The sequence below is a fragment of the Charadrius vociferus genome, unplaced genomic scaffold (assembly GCF_000708025.1).
Source record: "Charadrius vociferus isolate BGI_N301 unplaced genomic scaffold, ASM70802v2 scaffold897, whole genome shotgun sequence".
NCBI classification, from domain to species: domain Eukaryota; kingdom Metazoa; phylum Chordata; class Aves; order Charadriiformes; family Charadriidae; genus Charadrius; species Charadrius vociferus.
In genome coordinates, this window is record NW_009649122.1 from 5,892 (window position 1) to 19,256 (window position 13,365).

The 13,365-nt window shown below is 57.5% G+C and overlaps 1 protein-coding gene across 1 annotated transcript in view; it reads left to right on the top strand.

The window, feature by feature from the left end:
- Positions 1 to 12,920, top strand: part of CHD8 (chromodomain helicase DNA binding protein 8) — a gene marked incomplete at both ends in the record, with an annotated part of 18,779 nt that extends 5,859 nt beyond the window's left edge. Inside the window, 23 exons of the mRNA XM_009888352.1 lie at positions 30 to 113; positions 230 to 367; positions 447 to 568; positions 672 to 915; positions 1,049 to 1,225; positions 2,772 to 2,915; positions 3,007 to 3,262; positions 3,591 to 3,804; positions 3,899 to 4,094; positions 4,185 to 4,352; positions 5,149 to 5,328; positions 5,426 to 5,536; positions 5,628 to 5,839; positions 6,885 to 7,084; positions 7,180 to 7,336; positions 7,443 to 7,532; positions 8,066 to 8,169; positions 8,295 to 8,409; positions 9,604 to 9,679; positions 9,823 to 9,877; positions 10,395 to 10,575; positions 11,181 to 11,389; positions 12,450 to 12,920. Coding sequence (XP_009886654.1) covers positions 30 to 113; positions 230 to 367; positions 447 to 568; positions 672 to 915; positions 1,049 to 1,225; positions 2,772 to 2,915; positions 3,007 to 3,262; positions 3,591 to 3,804; positions 3,899 to 4,094; positions 4,185 to 4,352; positions 5,149 to 5,328; positions 5,426 to 5,536; positions 5,628 to 5,839; positions 6,885 to 7,084; positions 7,180 to 7,336; positions 7,443 to 7,532; positions 8,066 to 8,169; positions 8,295 to 8,409; positions 9,604 to 9,679; positions 9,823 to 9,877; positions 10,395 to 10,575; positions 11,181 to 11,389; positions 12,450 to 12,920 — 3,904 coding nt within the window. The remainder of the gene's footprint in view (positions 1 to 29; positions 114 to 229; positions 368 to 446; positions 569 to 671; positions 916 to 1,048; positions 1,226 to 2,771; positions 2,916 to 3,006; positions 3,263 to 3,590; positions 3,805 to 3,898; positions 4,095 to 4,184; positions 4,353 to 5,148; positions 5,329 to 5,425; positions 5,537 to 5,627; positions 5,840 to 6,884; positions 7,085 to 7,179; positions 7,337 to 7,442; positions 7,533 to 8,065; positions 8,170 to 8,294; positions 8,410 to 9,603; positions 9,680 to 9,822; positions 9,878 to 10,394; positions 10,576 to 11,180; positions 11,390 to 12,449) is intronic.
- Positions 12,921 to 13,365: the final 445 nt, after the last annotated feature.

Below are 13,365 nucleotides of genomic sequence, written 5' to 3' on the forward strand. Positions count from 1 at the left end.
CACCCCACCCCCTCCGTCTCCTCCAACAGGATGAAGAACCCTTCAACCCCGACTACGTCGAGGTGGACCGCATCTTGGACGAGTCCCACAGCGTGGACAAAGACAACGGGGAGGTTCGGACGTGGCCGGGGCGGGAACGGGGGGCGGCGGTGGACTTCCGTCCTCCAAAAAAAATGAGGTCCTCCATCACCGATGTCCTCTCTTTGTCCCACCCCACCTCTGGTTGCAGCCGGTGGTCTACTACCTGGTGAAGTGGTGCTCCTTACCCTACGAGGACAGCACTTGGGAGCTGAAGGAGGACGTCGACGAAGGGAAGATTGGCGAATTTAAGCGCATCCAATCCCGCCACCCCGAGCTCAAGCGCTTGGTGAGCTTCTAGATCTTCTCCCGCCTCCTCCAGATGTCCTCCTCCGGGTCTTCTCCATCTCCTCTTTCTTCTCCTCCAGCCCCGTCCTCAAGCTGGTTCCTGGAAGAAGCTGGAGCTCTCCCACGAGTACAAAAACCACAATCAGCTTCGGGAGTACCAACTGGAAGGGGTCAACTGGTTGCTCTTCAACTGGTACAACAGGTGAGCGGTGGACGGAGATGGGGACGGGGGGGAGGCCGTGGCCGCCGCCTCCACCAACCCATCCTCCTCCTCCTCCTCCTCCTCCTCCTCCTCCTCCCCGCAGGCAGAACTGCATCTTGGCCGACGAGATGGGGTTGGGCAAGACCATCCAATCCATCGCTTTCTTACAAGAGGTCTACAACGTGGGGATTCGGGGACCTTTTTTGGTCATCGCTCCCCTCTCCACCATCACCAACTGGGAACGGGAGTTCAACACTTGGACGGAGATGAACAGCATCGTCTACCACGGCAGTTTGGCCTCGCGGCAGATGATCCAACAGTACGAGATGTACTGCAAAGACTCGCGGGTAAAGCGGCGGCTTCTTTTTTTGCTTTTCGGTGGGAGGATCTTCTCCAACCGGGAGGTGGGACGTTCTCAAGAACCTCCCGAATCCGCCGAGGTTGGAACCTCCTTCGTCTCATCTCCTCTCGTTCCTCCAGGGTCGTCTCATTCCCGGCGCCTACAAATTTGACGCCCTCATCACCACCTTCGAGATGATCCTCTCCGACTGTCCCGAGCTCCGGGAGATCGAGTGGCGTTGCGTCATCATCGACGAAGCCCACCGCCTCAAGAACCGCAACTGCAAACTCCTCGACAGCCTCAAGCACATGGACCTGGTGAGACGGAGGGGTGGGGTTGGAGAAAGGAGGGGACGGGGACATCCCATCTCCTCTCCGTGGGGTTCCCTGAAGGTGTCTGTGGGGTTTTGGTGGCATCTGGAGATGTTTGGGCACGTCCCACAGCCCAGGGGATGGTCCTGAAGGTGCATGTGTGGGTCTTGGTGGCATCTGGAGATGTTTGAGAATGTCCCACACTCCAAGAGATGGTCCTGAAGGTGTGTGTGTGTGATCTTGGTGGCATCTGGAGATGTTTGAGAATGTCCCACACTCCAAGAGATGGTCCTGAAGGTGTGTGTGTGTGATCTTGGTGGCATCTGGAGATGTTTGAGAATGTCCCACACTCCAAGAGATGGTCCTGAAGGTGTGTGTGTGTGATCTTGGTGGCATCTGGAGATGTTTGAGAATGTCCCACACTCCAAGAGATGGTCCTGAAGGTGTGTGTGTGTGATCTTGGTGGCATCTGGAGATGTTTGAGAATGTCCCACACTCCAAGAGATGGTCCTGAAGGTGTGTGTGTGTGATCTTGGTGGCATCTGGAGATGTTTGAGAATGTCCCACACTCCAAGAGATGGTCCTGAAGGTGTGTGTGTGTGATCTTGGTGGCATCTGGAGATGTTTGAGAATGTCCCACACTCCAAGAGATGGTCCTGAAGGTGTGTGTGTGTGATCTTGGTGGCATCTGGAGATGTTTGAGAATGTCCCACACTCCAAGAGATGGTCCTGAAGGTGTGTGTGTGTGATCTTGGTGGCATCTGGAGATGTTTGAGAATGTCCCACACTCCAAGAGATGGTCCTGAAGGTGTGTGTGTGTGATCTTGGTGGCATCTGGAGATGTTTGAGAATGTCCCACACTCCAAGAGATGGTCCTGAAGGTGTGTGTGTGTGATCTTGGTGGCATCTGGAGATGTTTGAGAATGTCCCACACTCCAAGAGATGGTCCTGAAGGTGTGTGTGTGTGATCTTGGTGGCATCTGGAGATGTTTGAGAATGTCCCACACTCCAAGAGATGGTCCTGAAGGTGTGTGTGTGTGATCTTGGTGGCATCTGGAGATGTTTGAGAATGTCCCACACTCCAAGAGATGGTCCTGAAGGTGTGTGTGTGTGATCTTGGTGGCATCTGGAGATGTTTGAGAATGTCCCACACTCCAAGAGATGGTCCTGAAGGTGTGTGTGTGTGATCTTGGTGGCATCTGGAGATGTTTGAGAATGTCCCACACTCCAAGAGATGGTCCTGAAGGTGTGTGTGTGTGATCTTGGTGGCATCTGGAGATGTTTGAGAATGTCCCACACTCCAAGAGATGGTCCTGAAGGTGTGTGTGTGTGATCTTGGTGGCATCTGGAGATGTTTGAGAATGTCCCACACTCCAAGAGATGGTCCTGAAGGTGTGTGTGTGTGATCTTGGTGGCATCTGGAGATGTTTGGGCACGTCCCACACCCCAAGGGATTGTCCTGAAGGTGCATGAGTGGGTCTTGGTGGCATCTGGAGATGTTTGGGCACATCCCACCTCGAGCTGTAACCTTCTGCACCCTCTCGGTCATCAGGAACACAAAGTCCTCTTGACGGGTACTCCACTCCAAAACACGGTGGAAGAGCTCTTCAGTCTTCTGCACTTCTTAGAGCCCTCCCAGTTCCCTTCCGAGGCCGAGTTCCTCAAGGACTTCGGAGACCTCAAGACGGAGGAGCAGGTGAGGAGAACGAGGACACCCCAGACCCGTCCTTGACCACTGAGGTCCCACCCGGCCCCTGGTGACCTCTCCCCTCTGGTCCCACCTCCAGGTGCAGAAGCTCCAGGCCATCCTCAAGCCCATGATGCTGCGTCGGTTGAAGGAAGACGTGGAGAAGAACTTGGCGCCCAAACAAGAGACCATCATCGAGGTGGAGTTGACCAACATTCAGAAGAAGTATTACCGCGCCATCTTGGAGAAGAACTTCTCCTTCCTCTCCAAAGGCGCCGGTCACACCAACATGCCCAACCTTCTCAACACCATGATGGAGCTACGCAAGTGCTGCAACCACCCCTACCTCATCAACGGTGAGGAACCAAAGGGGGGCCCAAGACCTGGTGGGTTGTCCCGTGTCCTCCCGCCACCGGTGGACAACCTCGGAGGTCAACGCCACCCCGTCCCTTCTTCTCCCGGTCTTCTTTCTTTGCCGGGGGCTCGGTGGCCTCTTGGCTTTTGGACTTGGCCTTCCCCAACCTCTGTAGGACCGCCCGGTGGCCTCAACGTGGCGGTGGAGGAGGTCCACCGGCTCATCCGCTGGGGCTTCGATGTTCTTCAAGCTTTGCTTTGGTGGGGTGTCTCCTGAGGAGATCTCGGTCGTCACCCCGCTGACGGTCTTTTGTCTCCGCCCACCTCCAGGAGCCGAGGAGAAGATCTTGGCCGAATTTCGGGAATCGTGCCACCACCACGTCCCTCACGACTTCCACCTCCAGGCCATGGTCCGCTCGGCCGGCAAACTGGTCCTCATCGACAAACTCTTGCCCAAACTCAAAGCCGGCGGCCACAAGGTGCTCATCTTCTCCCAGATGGTGCGATGCCTCGACATTTTGGAGGACTACCTCATCCAGAAGAGGTGAGAAACGAGCTCGGACGGGGCGGGAGGGGTCATCTCGTGGTGGCCGCCGGCGTCATCGTCTCGGTGACGCCGGTTTGGGCGATTTCGGTAGGTACCTCTACGAACGCATCGATGGAAGGGTACGGGGCAACCTCCGTCAAGCCGCCATCGACCGCTTCAGCAAACCCGACTCGGATCGGTTCGTCTTCCTCCTTTGCACCCGCGCCGGTGGCCTCGGCATCAACTTGACGGCCGCCGACACCTGCATCATCTTCGATTCCGATTGGAACCCCCAAAACGACCTCCAGGTGATCCGTCGGGTCTTCCCCCACCGCCCTGAGCTTGACCTCGGGTGGGTTTCGAGATGACCTGACCCACCACGGTCTTGCTTCCGGCAGGCTCAAGCGAGGTGTCACCGCATCGGGCAGAGCAAAGCGGTGAAGGTCTATCGGCTCATCACGCGCAACTCCTACGAGAGGGAGATGTTCGATAAAGCCAGTCTCAAGTTGGGTTTGGACAAGGCGGTGTTGCAGTCCATGAGCGGCCGGGAGGGCAACATCGCGGGGGTAAGAGGTCTTCTGGGGGATAAAGGGGGGCGGGAAGATCTCGGGGATGGGGGTCTATCAAGAGAAACGGGGTTGAGGACCACCAGGATGGAGATCTACCAAGGGAAATGGGGTTGAGGACCACCAGGATGGGGATCTACCAAGGGAAACGGGGTTGAGGAGCACCAGGATGGGGTTCTACCAAGGGAAACGGGGTTGAGGACCACCAGGATGGGGTTCTACCAAGGGAAATGGGGTTGAGGACCACCAGGATGGGGTTCTACCAAGGGAAATGGGGTTGAGGAGCACCAGGATGGAGATCTACCAAGGGAAACGGGGTTGAGGACCACCAGGATGGAGATCTACCAAGGGAAACGGGGTGTGGAGACCACCAGGATGGGGATCTACCAAGGGAAACGGGGTTGAGGACCACCAGGATGGAGATCTACCAAGGGAAACGGGGTTTGGAGACCCCAGGGTTGAGGTTCCCCAAGAGAAATGTGGTGTGAAGACCCCAGGGTTGAGGTTCTCCAAGAGAACCGTGGTGTGAAGACCTCAGGGTTGAGGTTCTCCAAGGGAACCATGGTGTGAAGACCTCACGGTTGAGGTTCTCCAAGAGAACCGTGGTTTGAAGACCTCAGGATTGAGGTTCTCCAAGGGAACCGTGGTCTGAAGACCTCAGGGTTGAGGTTCTCCAAGAGAACCGTGGTGCGAAGACCCAAATCTTGAAGGACCCCGGGGGTTTTGGGGTGGGACCAGGAGCTCCGTGGGGTCGTCTCCCTCCCTTACCCATCCCGCTTGTCCATCTTCTGGATAGATCCAACAGTTCTCCAAAAAGGAGATCGAGGACCTGTTGCGCAAAGGGGCCTACGCCGCCATCATGGAAGAAGACGACGAAGGTTCCAAGTTCTGCGAGGAGGACATCGACCAGATCCTCCTACGCCGGACCACCACCATCACCATCGAGAGCGAAGGCAAAGGCTCCACCTTCGCTAAGGTATCTCCACCTGCTTTTCCCACCGCCGAGGAGGTGGTGGTGGTGGTGGACCATCTCCCACCTCGGCGGTGTCCTTGAACATCTCCACCGACTTCAGGCGAGCTTCGTGGCTTCGGAAAACCGCACCGACATCGCTTTGGACGATCCCAACTTCTGGCAGAAGTGGGCCAAGAAAGCCGACCTGGACTTGGACCTTCTCAACAGCAAGGTTGGAGAAGAAGACCCAACGGGGTGGGAGGGAGAGAAGGTGGAGACGGGGCGGGCTTTGCTGATGGGTCTTCTCCAATCCCGGTGGCCAGAACAACCTGGTGATAGACACGCCGCGGGTACGCAAGCAGACGCGTCACTTCAGCACTCTTCGAGACGATGACCTGGTGGAGTTCTCCGACCTGGAGAGCGAAGATGAGGAGAGACCACGGTCCCGACGTCACGACCGTCACCACCACGCTCTCCACCACGCCTACGGACGCACCGACTGCTTCCGGGTGGAGAAACATCTCCTGGTCTACGGGTGAGGACGGCTCGGGGGTCACCTCGGCCGCGGTGGCGACCACGGGGAGGTTCTGGGTGGAGAAAGGAGGTCAGGTCTAGATCTAGGTGGGGTTTGGTGGCAACCATGAGGTTCTGGGTGGAGGAAGGAGGTCAGGTCCAGCTCTAGGTGGGTTTTGGTGGCAACCACGAGGTTCTGGGTGGAGAAAGGAGGTCAGGTCTAGATCTAGGTGTGCTTTGGTGGCAACCACGAGGTTCTGGGTGGAGAGAGGAGGTCAGGTCCAGCTCTAGGTGGGTTTTGGTGGCAACCACGAGGTTCTGGGTGAAGAAAGGAGGTCAGGTCTAGATCTAGATGGGTTTTGGTGGCAACCACGAGGTTCTGGGTGGAGGGAGGAGGTCAGGTCCAGCTCTAGGTGGGTTTTGGTGGCAACCACAAGCTTGGAGGAGAGTGGAGAAACTCCAGGTGTGCTTTGGTGGCAACCACGAGGTTCTGGGTGGAGGGAGGAGGTCAGGTCCAGCTCTAGGTGGGTTTTGGTGGCAACCACGAGGTTCTGGGTGGAGGGAGGAGGTCAGGTCCAGCTCTAGGTGGGTTTTGGTGGCAACCACGAGGTTCTGGGCGGAGGGAGGAGGTCAGGTCCAGCTCTAGGTGGGTTTTGGTGGCAACCACGAGGTTCTGGGTGGAGAAAGGAGGTCAGGTCTAGATCTAGGTGGGCTTTGGTGGCAACCACGAGCTTGGAGAAGGGGAGACAAGTTCCAGGTGTGCTTCGGTGGCCACCACGAGGAGGTTCTGGGTGGAGGGAGGAGGTCAGATCCAGCTCCAGGTGGGTTTTGGTGGCCACCACGAGGTTGGAGGAGGTCAGGTCCAAGTTTAGGTGCGTTTTGGTGGCAACCACAAGGAACTTCTGGGTGGAGAGAGCAGGACCGAGCCCAAATCCACCTCCTCTCCGCTGGCCACCGCGAGGAGATGTCCAGTGGAGATCTGAACTCCGGGAGGTGGAGAAACCCCAAACGTGGACCTCCCTGACCGCTGTCCCCGCCCGTGTCTTCTCCTTCTCCCCACCCCAAAGGTGGGGCCGTTGGCGGGAGATCTTGTCCCACGGGAGGTTCAAACGTCGTCTCTCGGAACGGGACGTGGAGACCATCTGCCGGACCATCTTGGTCTACTGTCTTCTCCACTACCGCGGAGACGAGAACATCAAGAGCTTCATCTGGGACCTCATCAGCCCCACCGAAAACGGCAAAGCCAAGGAGCTCCAAAACCATTCGGGTGAGACGGTGGGGACGTTTTTTTTTGGGGGGGGGACGACGGGTGGACCTCTCGAGGTCCCGCCTTGACCACCTTCTCCACCCGGTTATCTCCAGGACTTTCCATCCCGGTTCCTCGAGGTCGAAAAGGGAAGAAGGTGAAATCTCAAAGTACTTTTGATGTCCACAAAGCGGAGTGGATTCGGAAGTACAACCCGGACACCCTCTTCCAAGACGAGAGTTACAAGAAACATCTCAAACATCAGTGCAACAAGTGGGTGGAGATCTTCTGGGTGGTCTTCAAGATGACCCCACCCCATCCCGTCTCCGGTTGAGGGGGTTTTTTTTGGTGGTTGACCGTCATCTCCGCCATCTTCCAGGGTTCTGCTGAGGGTTCGGATGCTCTACTACCTCCGGCAGGAGGTGATCGGGGACCAAGCCGAGAAGGTGTTGGCGGGGGCGGTGGCCAGGTGAGTCCACAGAACCTTCCTGCAGGTTCTCCACAAACTCCTTGGGGTGCTCCAGCCCCACCATGAGGTATTGAGGTTCTCCAGCCCCACCACGAGGTGGTTTGAGGTTCCTCAGAACCTCTTTGGGGTTCTTCAGCCCCACCACGAGGTGGTTTGAGGTTCTTCAGCCCCACCACGAGGTGGTTTGAGGTTCTCCAGAACCTCTTTGGGGTTCTTCAGCCCCACCACGAGGTGGTTTGAGGTTCTCCAGAACCTCTTTGGGGTTCTCCAGCCCCACCACGAGGTGGTTTGAGGTTCTCCAGAACCTCTTTGAGGTTCTCCAGCCACACTACGAGGTATTGAGGTTCTCCAGAACCTCTTTGGGGTTCTTCAGCCCCACCGTTAAGTGGTCTGAGGTCCTCCTGCCCCACTTTGAGGTCCTCCAGCCCAACTTTGAGGTCCTCCTGCCCCACTTTGAGGTCCTCCTTGCCCTCCTGCCCCACTTCGGCCTACCCTGGACCTCCCCCCACCCCTTCATTTCTCCTCCCCACCAGCGAGATCGACATCTGGTTCCCTCTGGTGGAGCAACTGGAGGTGCCGACCTCTTGGTGGGACTCCGAAGCCGACAAATCCCTCCTCATCGGCGTCTTCAAACACGGTACTTTGCCGGGAGGTGGACGGCCCTGATTTTGGGGGAAAATCCGGCAGAATTGGGGTCGTGATTTGGGGTTTTTTTGGTTTGTTTGGTTGGTTTTTTTTTTTGGGGGGGGACGGGACACGCAGGTTACGAGAAGTACAACACCATGCGCGCCGACCCCGCCCTCTGCTTCTTGGAGAAGGCCGGGCGCCCCGACGAGAAGGCCATCGCCGCCGAGCAGCGCCTGGACGTCGGCGAAGGGTGAGCTTTGGTCCTGAGACCTCTCGGAGGTCTCCTGAGATCTTTTTTGGGGGTTCTGAGTCCTCCTTGAGGTCTCCTGAGAACTTTTTTGGGGTTCTGAGACCTTTTTTGGGGTCCTGAGATCTCTTGGAGGTCTCCTGAGATCTTTTTTGGGGGTTCTGAGTCCTCCTTGAGGTCTCCTGAGAACTTTTTTGGGGTTCTGAGACCTTTTTTGGGGTCCTGAGATCTCTTGGAGGTCTCCTGAGATCTTTTTTGGGGGTTCTGAGTCCTCCTTGAGGTCTCCTGAGAACTTTTTTGGGGTTCTGAGACCTTTTTTGGGGTCCTGAGACCTTTTTTGAGGTCTCCTGAGATCTTTTTTGGGGGTTCTGAGTCCTCCTTGAGGTCTCCTGAGAACTTTTTTGGGGTTCTGAGACCTTTTTTGGGGTCCTGAGACCTTTTTTGAGGTCTCCTGAGATCTTTTTTGGGGGTTCTGAGTCCTCCTTGAGGTCTCCTGAGAACTTTTTTGGGGTTCTGAGACCTTTTTTGGGGTCCTGAGACCTTTTTTGAGGTCTCCTGAGATCTTTTTTGGGGTCCTGAGACCTTTTTTGAGGTCTCCTGAGATCTTTGTTGGGGTCCTGAGACCTTTTTTGGGGTCCTGAGATCTCTTTGAGGTCTCCTGAGATCTTTTTGGGGGAGTCCTGACACCTTTTTGGGGATCCTGAGACCTTTTTTGGGTTCCTGAGACCTCTTTGAGGTCTCCTGAGACCTTTTTTGGGGTCCTGAGACCTTTTTTGAGGTCTCCTGAGATCTTTTTTGGGGGTTCTGAGTCCTCCTTGAGGTCTCCTTAGATCTTTTTTGGGGTTCTGAGACATATTTTGGGTTCCTGAGACCTCTCGGAGGTCTCCTGAGATCTTTTTTGGGGGTTCTGAGTCCTCCTTGAGGTCTCCTGAGACCTTTTTGGGAGGTTTCGGGTTGTCCCGAGCCCATTTTTTGGGATGTCTCCCCCCTCAAAATTTTTTGGGGTACCGCTGATGACCACGCCATGCTAATACCGACCGGCTCCGGGCCGGGTTGAGTTCAATCTGACGGGCTGAGGTCCCCCCAAAAAATGGAGGGGGTGGGGTGGTTTTTTGGGGGGATTTGGGGGGATTTTGGTGTTGGTTTTTTTTTCGGGGGGTGGGTCCTCATTTTTGGGGTGTCCTCCCCCTCTCCCAGTGTGGATTTCGAGAAGGACTGCGAAGACCCCGAATATAAACCTCTGGTGGGGACGGCCAAAGAGATGGACGAGGAGGTGAGGACACTCCACCGTTCCCCACCCCACCCCAAAATCTGCCCCATATGCCCCCCTCCATACGTCCCCCTCCCCATATATGTCACCCCCCAAATTTGGGGGGACGTGGGGGTGACCCTGATGTCCCCTTTCCCCCCCCCCAGGCCGACCCCTTGATGCTGCTGGATGAGGAGATCTCGGTGGTGGACGGGGATGAAGGTAAGTTTTGGGGGGACATCTCCCCTATGGGGACATCCCCTCCCCCCTCCTCTATAGGGTGGTTCTGCCCCACATCGCTGTGGGACCTCGAGGAGACCCATAGGGATCTCGAGGAGACCCATAGGGACCTCAAGGAGATCTATAGGGCACCGAGGAGGTCCATAGGGACCTCCAGGAGATCTGTAGGGACCTCAAGGAGATCTATAGGGCACCGAGGAGACCCATAGGGACCTCCAGGAGATCTATAGGGCACCGAGGAGACCCATAGGGACCTCCAGGAGATCTATAGGGCACCGAGGAGGTCCATAGGGACCACAAGGAGACTCCCAGGAACCCTAAGGAGATCCATAGGACCCCAAGAAGACCCACAGAAACCCCTAGGAGATCCATAGGACCCCAAGAAGACCCACAGAAACCCCTAGGAGATCCATAAGGACCTCCAGGAGACCCATAGCGACCTCAAACAGGTCCGTAGGACCTCCCAATTGACCTTCTCCTCTTCTTCTCCTCCTCCCAGGTCAACCTCCTCAACCGGGACAACCCTTCTGGCCGGCGGGTTCGGTGCTGACGGCGCGGCTGCGCCGCCTCATCGCCGCCTGTCAACGGTCCTACCAACGGGAGCAGCTCCGGGGGGAAGGGACCGACCGGGGGGACCGTCGGCGGCGCCGTGGCGGGGCCACCGGGAGGATCTACGGGGGGTTTTGGTGGGGCTTGGAGACCATGGATGGAGGTTTTGGGGTACCAGGAGGATCTACGGGGGGTTTTGGTGGGGCTTGGAGACCATGGATGGAGGTTTTGGGGTACCAGGAGGATCTACGGGGGGTTTTGGTGGGGCTTGGAGACCATGGATGGAGGTTTTGGGGTACCAGGAGGATCTACGGGGGGTTTTGGTGGGGCTTGGAGACCATGGATGGAGGTTTTGAGGTCCCTGGAGCATCTACAGGGGGTTTTGGTGGGACTTGGAGACCATGGATGGAGGTTTTGGGGTACCAGGAGCATCTACGGGGGGTTTTGGTGGGACTTGGAGACCACGGATGGAGGTTTGGTGGGGCTTGGAGGCCATGGATGGAGGTTTTGGGGTGCCGGGAGCATGGTGGGACTCCGTAACTGATGTTTTTGGGGTGTAGGAACCCCATCCATGGTCTTTTTGAGCCGCAGGAACCCCCTTGCCCAGGATTTTAGGCTCTGAGGACCTCACGGAGGACATCTTGGGGTGTAGGACCTCCATCCTTGGGTCTTTTGGGCTGAAGAAGACCTCTTTGGGGTTGTGGGTTGTTTTTTTTTGGGGGGGGGGACATTGCAGGTGGACCCGTCGGGAGCAAGCGGATTTCTACCGGGTGGCCTCCAGTTTTGGGGTGGAGTTTGACCCCGAAGTGGGTCGTTTCCGGTGGGGTCGTTTCCGTACCTTGGCCAGATTGGAGAAGAAGACGGACGAGAACCTCACCAAGTTCTTCCACGGCTTCGTCGCCATGTGCCGGCAGGTTTGCCGTCTCCCACCGGCTCCTGGAGATGGTACGGTGGGGTTGGGGACCTTCTCCGTGGGGTTGGGGACCTTCTCCGTGGGGTTGGGGATCTTCTCCGTGGGGTTGGGGACATCCCTGTGGAGATATGGGGTTCCTCAAGGTGACACTGGGGTTGGTGGACGTCTCTGTGGGGTGGTGGACATCTGTGTGGGGTGGTGGACATCTCCGTGGGGATTGGGGCTTCCTGGTGGCTTGAGGACATCTTCATGGGGAGATGGAACTCAGTGGTGACCACCTCAAGGGTGACGGTGACCACCCCAACGATGGTGGTGACCACCTCAAGGGTGATGATGACCAACCCGATGGTGGTGACCACCCAAATGACTCTGTTGACCACCCAATGATGGTGTTGACTACCTCAAGGGTGACGTTGACCACCCCAACAGTGGTGGTGACCACCTCAAGGGTGATGGTGACCACCCGACGGTGATGTTGACCACCCCAATGATGGTGTTGACCACCCAACGATGGTGTTGACCACCTCAAGGGTGATGATGACCACCTCAAGGGTGACGTTGACCACCCCAGCGATGGTGTTGACCATCCAACGATGGTGTTGACCACCCAACAGTGGTGTTGACCACCTCAAGGGTGATGTTGACCACCCAACAGTGGTGTTGACCACCTCAAGGGTGATGTTGACCACCCAACAGTGGTGTTGACCACCTCAAGGGTGATGTTGACCACCCAACAGTGGTGTTGACCACCTCAAGGGTGATGTTGACCACCCAACGATGGCGTTGACCACCCAACGATGGCGTTGACCACCTCAGTGTTGACCACCTCAGTGGTGCTGTTGACCACCTCAAGGGTGATGTTGACCACCTCAAGGGTGATGTTGACCACCCAACGGTGGCGTTGACCACCCAACGGTGGCGTTGACCACCTCAAGGGTGATGTTGACCACCCAACGGTGGCGTTGACCACCCAATGGTGGTGGTGACCACCTCAGTGGTGCCGTTGACCACCCAACGGTGGTGGTGACCACCCAACGCCGTCGCTACTGACCTCATCTCGCTGACTCTTCCAACCTTCTCCTTCTTCTCCAGAACCTCCGGATCCTTCCATCCCGGTCTCGCCCGTCTCGGCCGGTCGAGCGTCTCGAGGACTTCGGCGGTTGTCCCTCCTCCGTCTTCTCTGGGAGCAGGTCCTGCGGCACCCTCTCCTCCCGGCCCGTTTGGCCCTGTGTCCTCCGCCCGGTCCTGACCTTCCTCCGTGGTGGCAACGTGGTCACCACGATGGAGAACTTCTCCGGGGAGCTGCTCGTCATGGTTTGGCTCACCCCGAAAGCGCCATCTTGGGGGACCCCGACTTCTCCTTCGCGGTGGCCCGTTGGCGTTATCTCCGAGCTCAAGGCGAGCTCGGGGGAGGACCTCCGCCACCGCCTCAACCGCCTCAAGGTCTTCTGGGACGACCAACCCCACCGGCGCCGGTGGAGGACGAAGACTCCGAGTTGGAGAAGCTCTCGGCTTCCGTCTCCGATTCTTCCTCCTGCGACGAGGACAGCGATGAGGACAGGGGTGAGGGACAACCCCCGGATCCATCTTGGAGCTCCCCAACCCCTGGTGGGACTCCATCCCACCTCGGAGAACCTCCCCAGCCCCTGGTGGGACTCCATCCCACCTCAGAGGACCTCCCTGACCCCTGGTGGGACTCCATCCCTTCTCAGAGGACCTCCCCAGCCCCTGGTGGGACTCCATCCCAACTCGGAGAACCTCCCCAACCCCTGGTGGGACTCCATCCCACCTCGAAGGACCTCTCTGCCCCCTGGTGGGACTCTATCCCTTCTCAGAGGACCTACCCAACCCCTGGTGGGACTCCATCCCACCTCAGACGACCTCCCCAGCCCCTGGTGGGACTCCATCCCACCTCGGAGGACCTCTCTGACCCCCGGTGGGACTCCATCCCTTCTCAGAGGACCTCCCCGACCCCTGGTGGGACTCCATCCCACCTCGGAGGACCTCC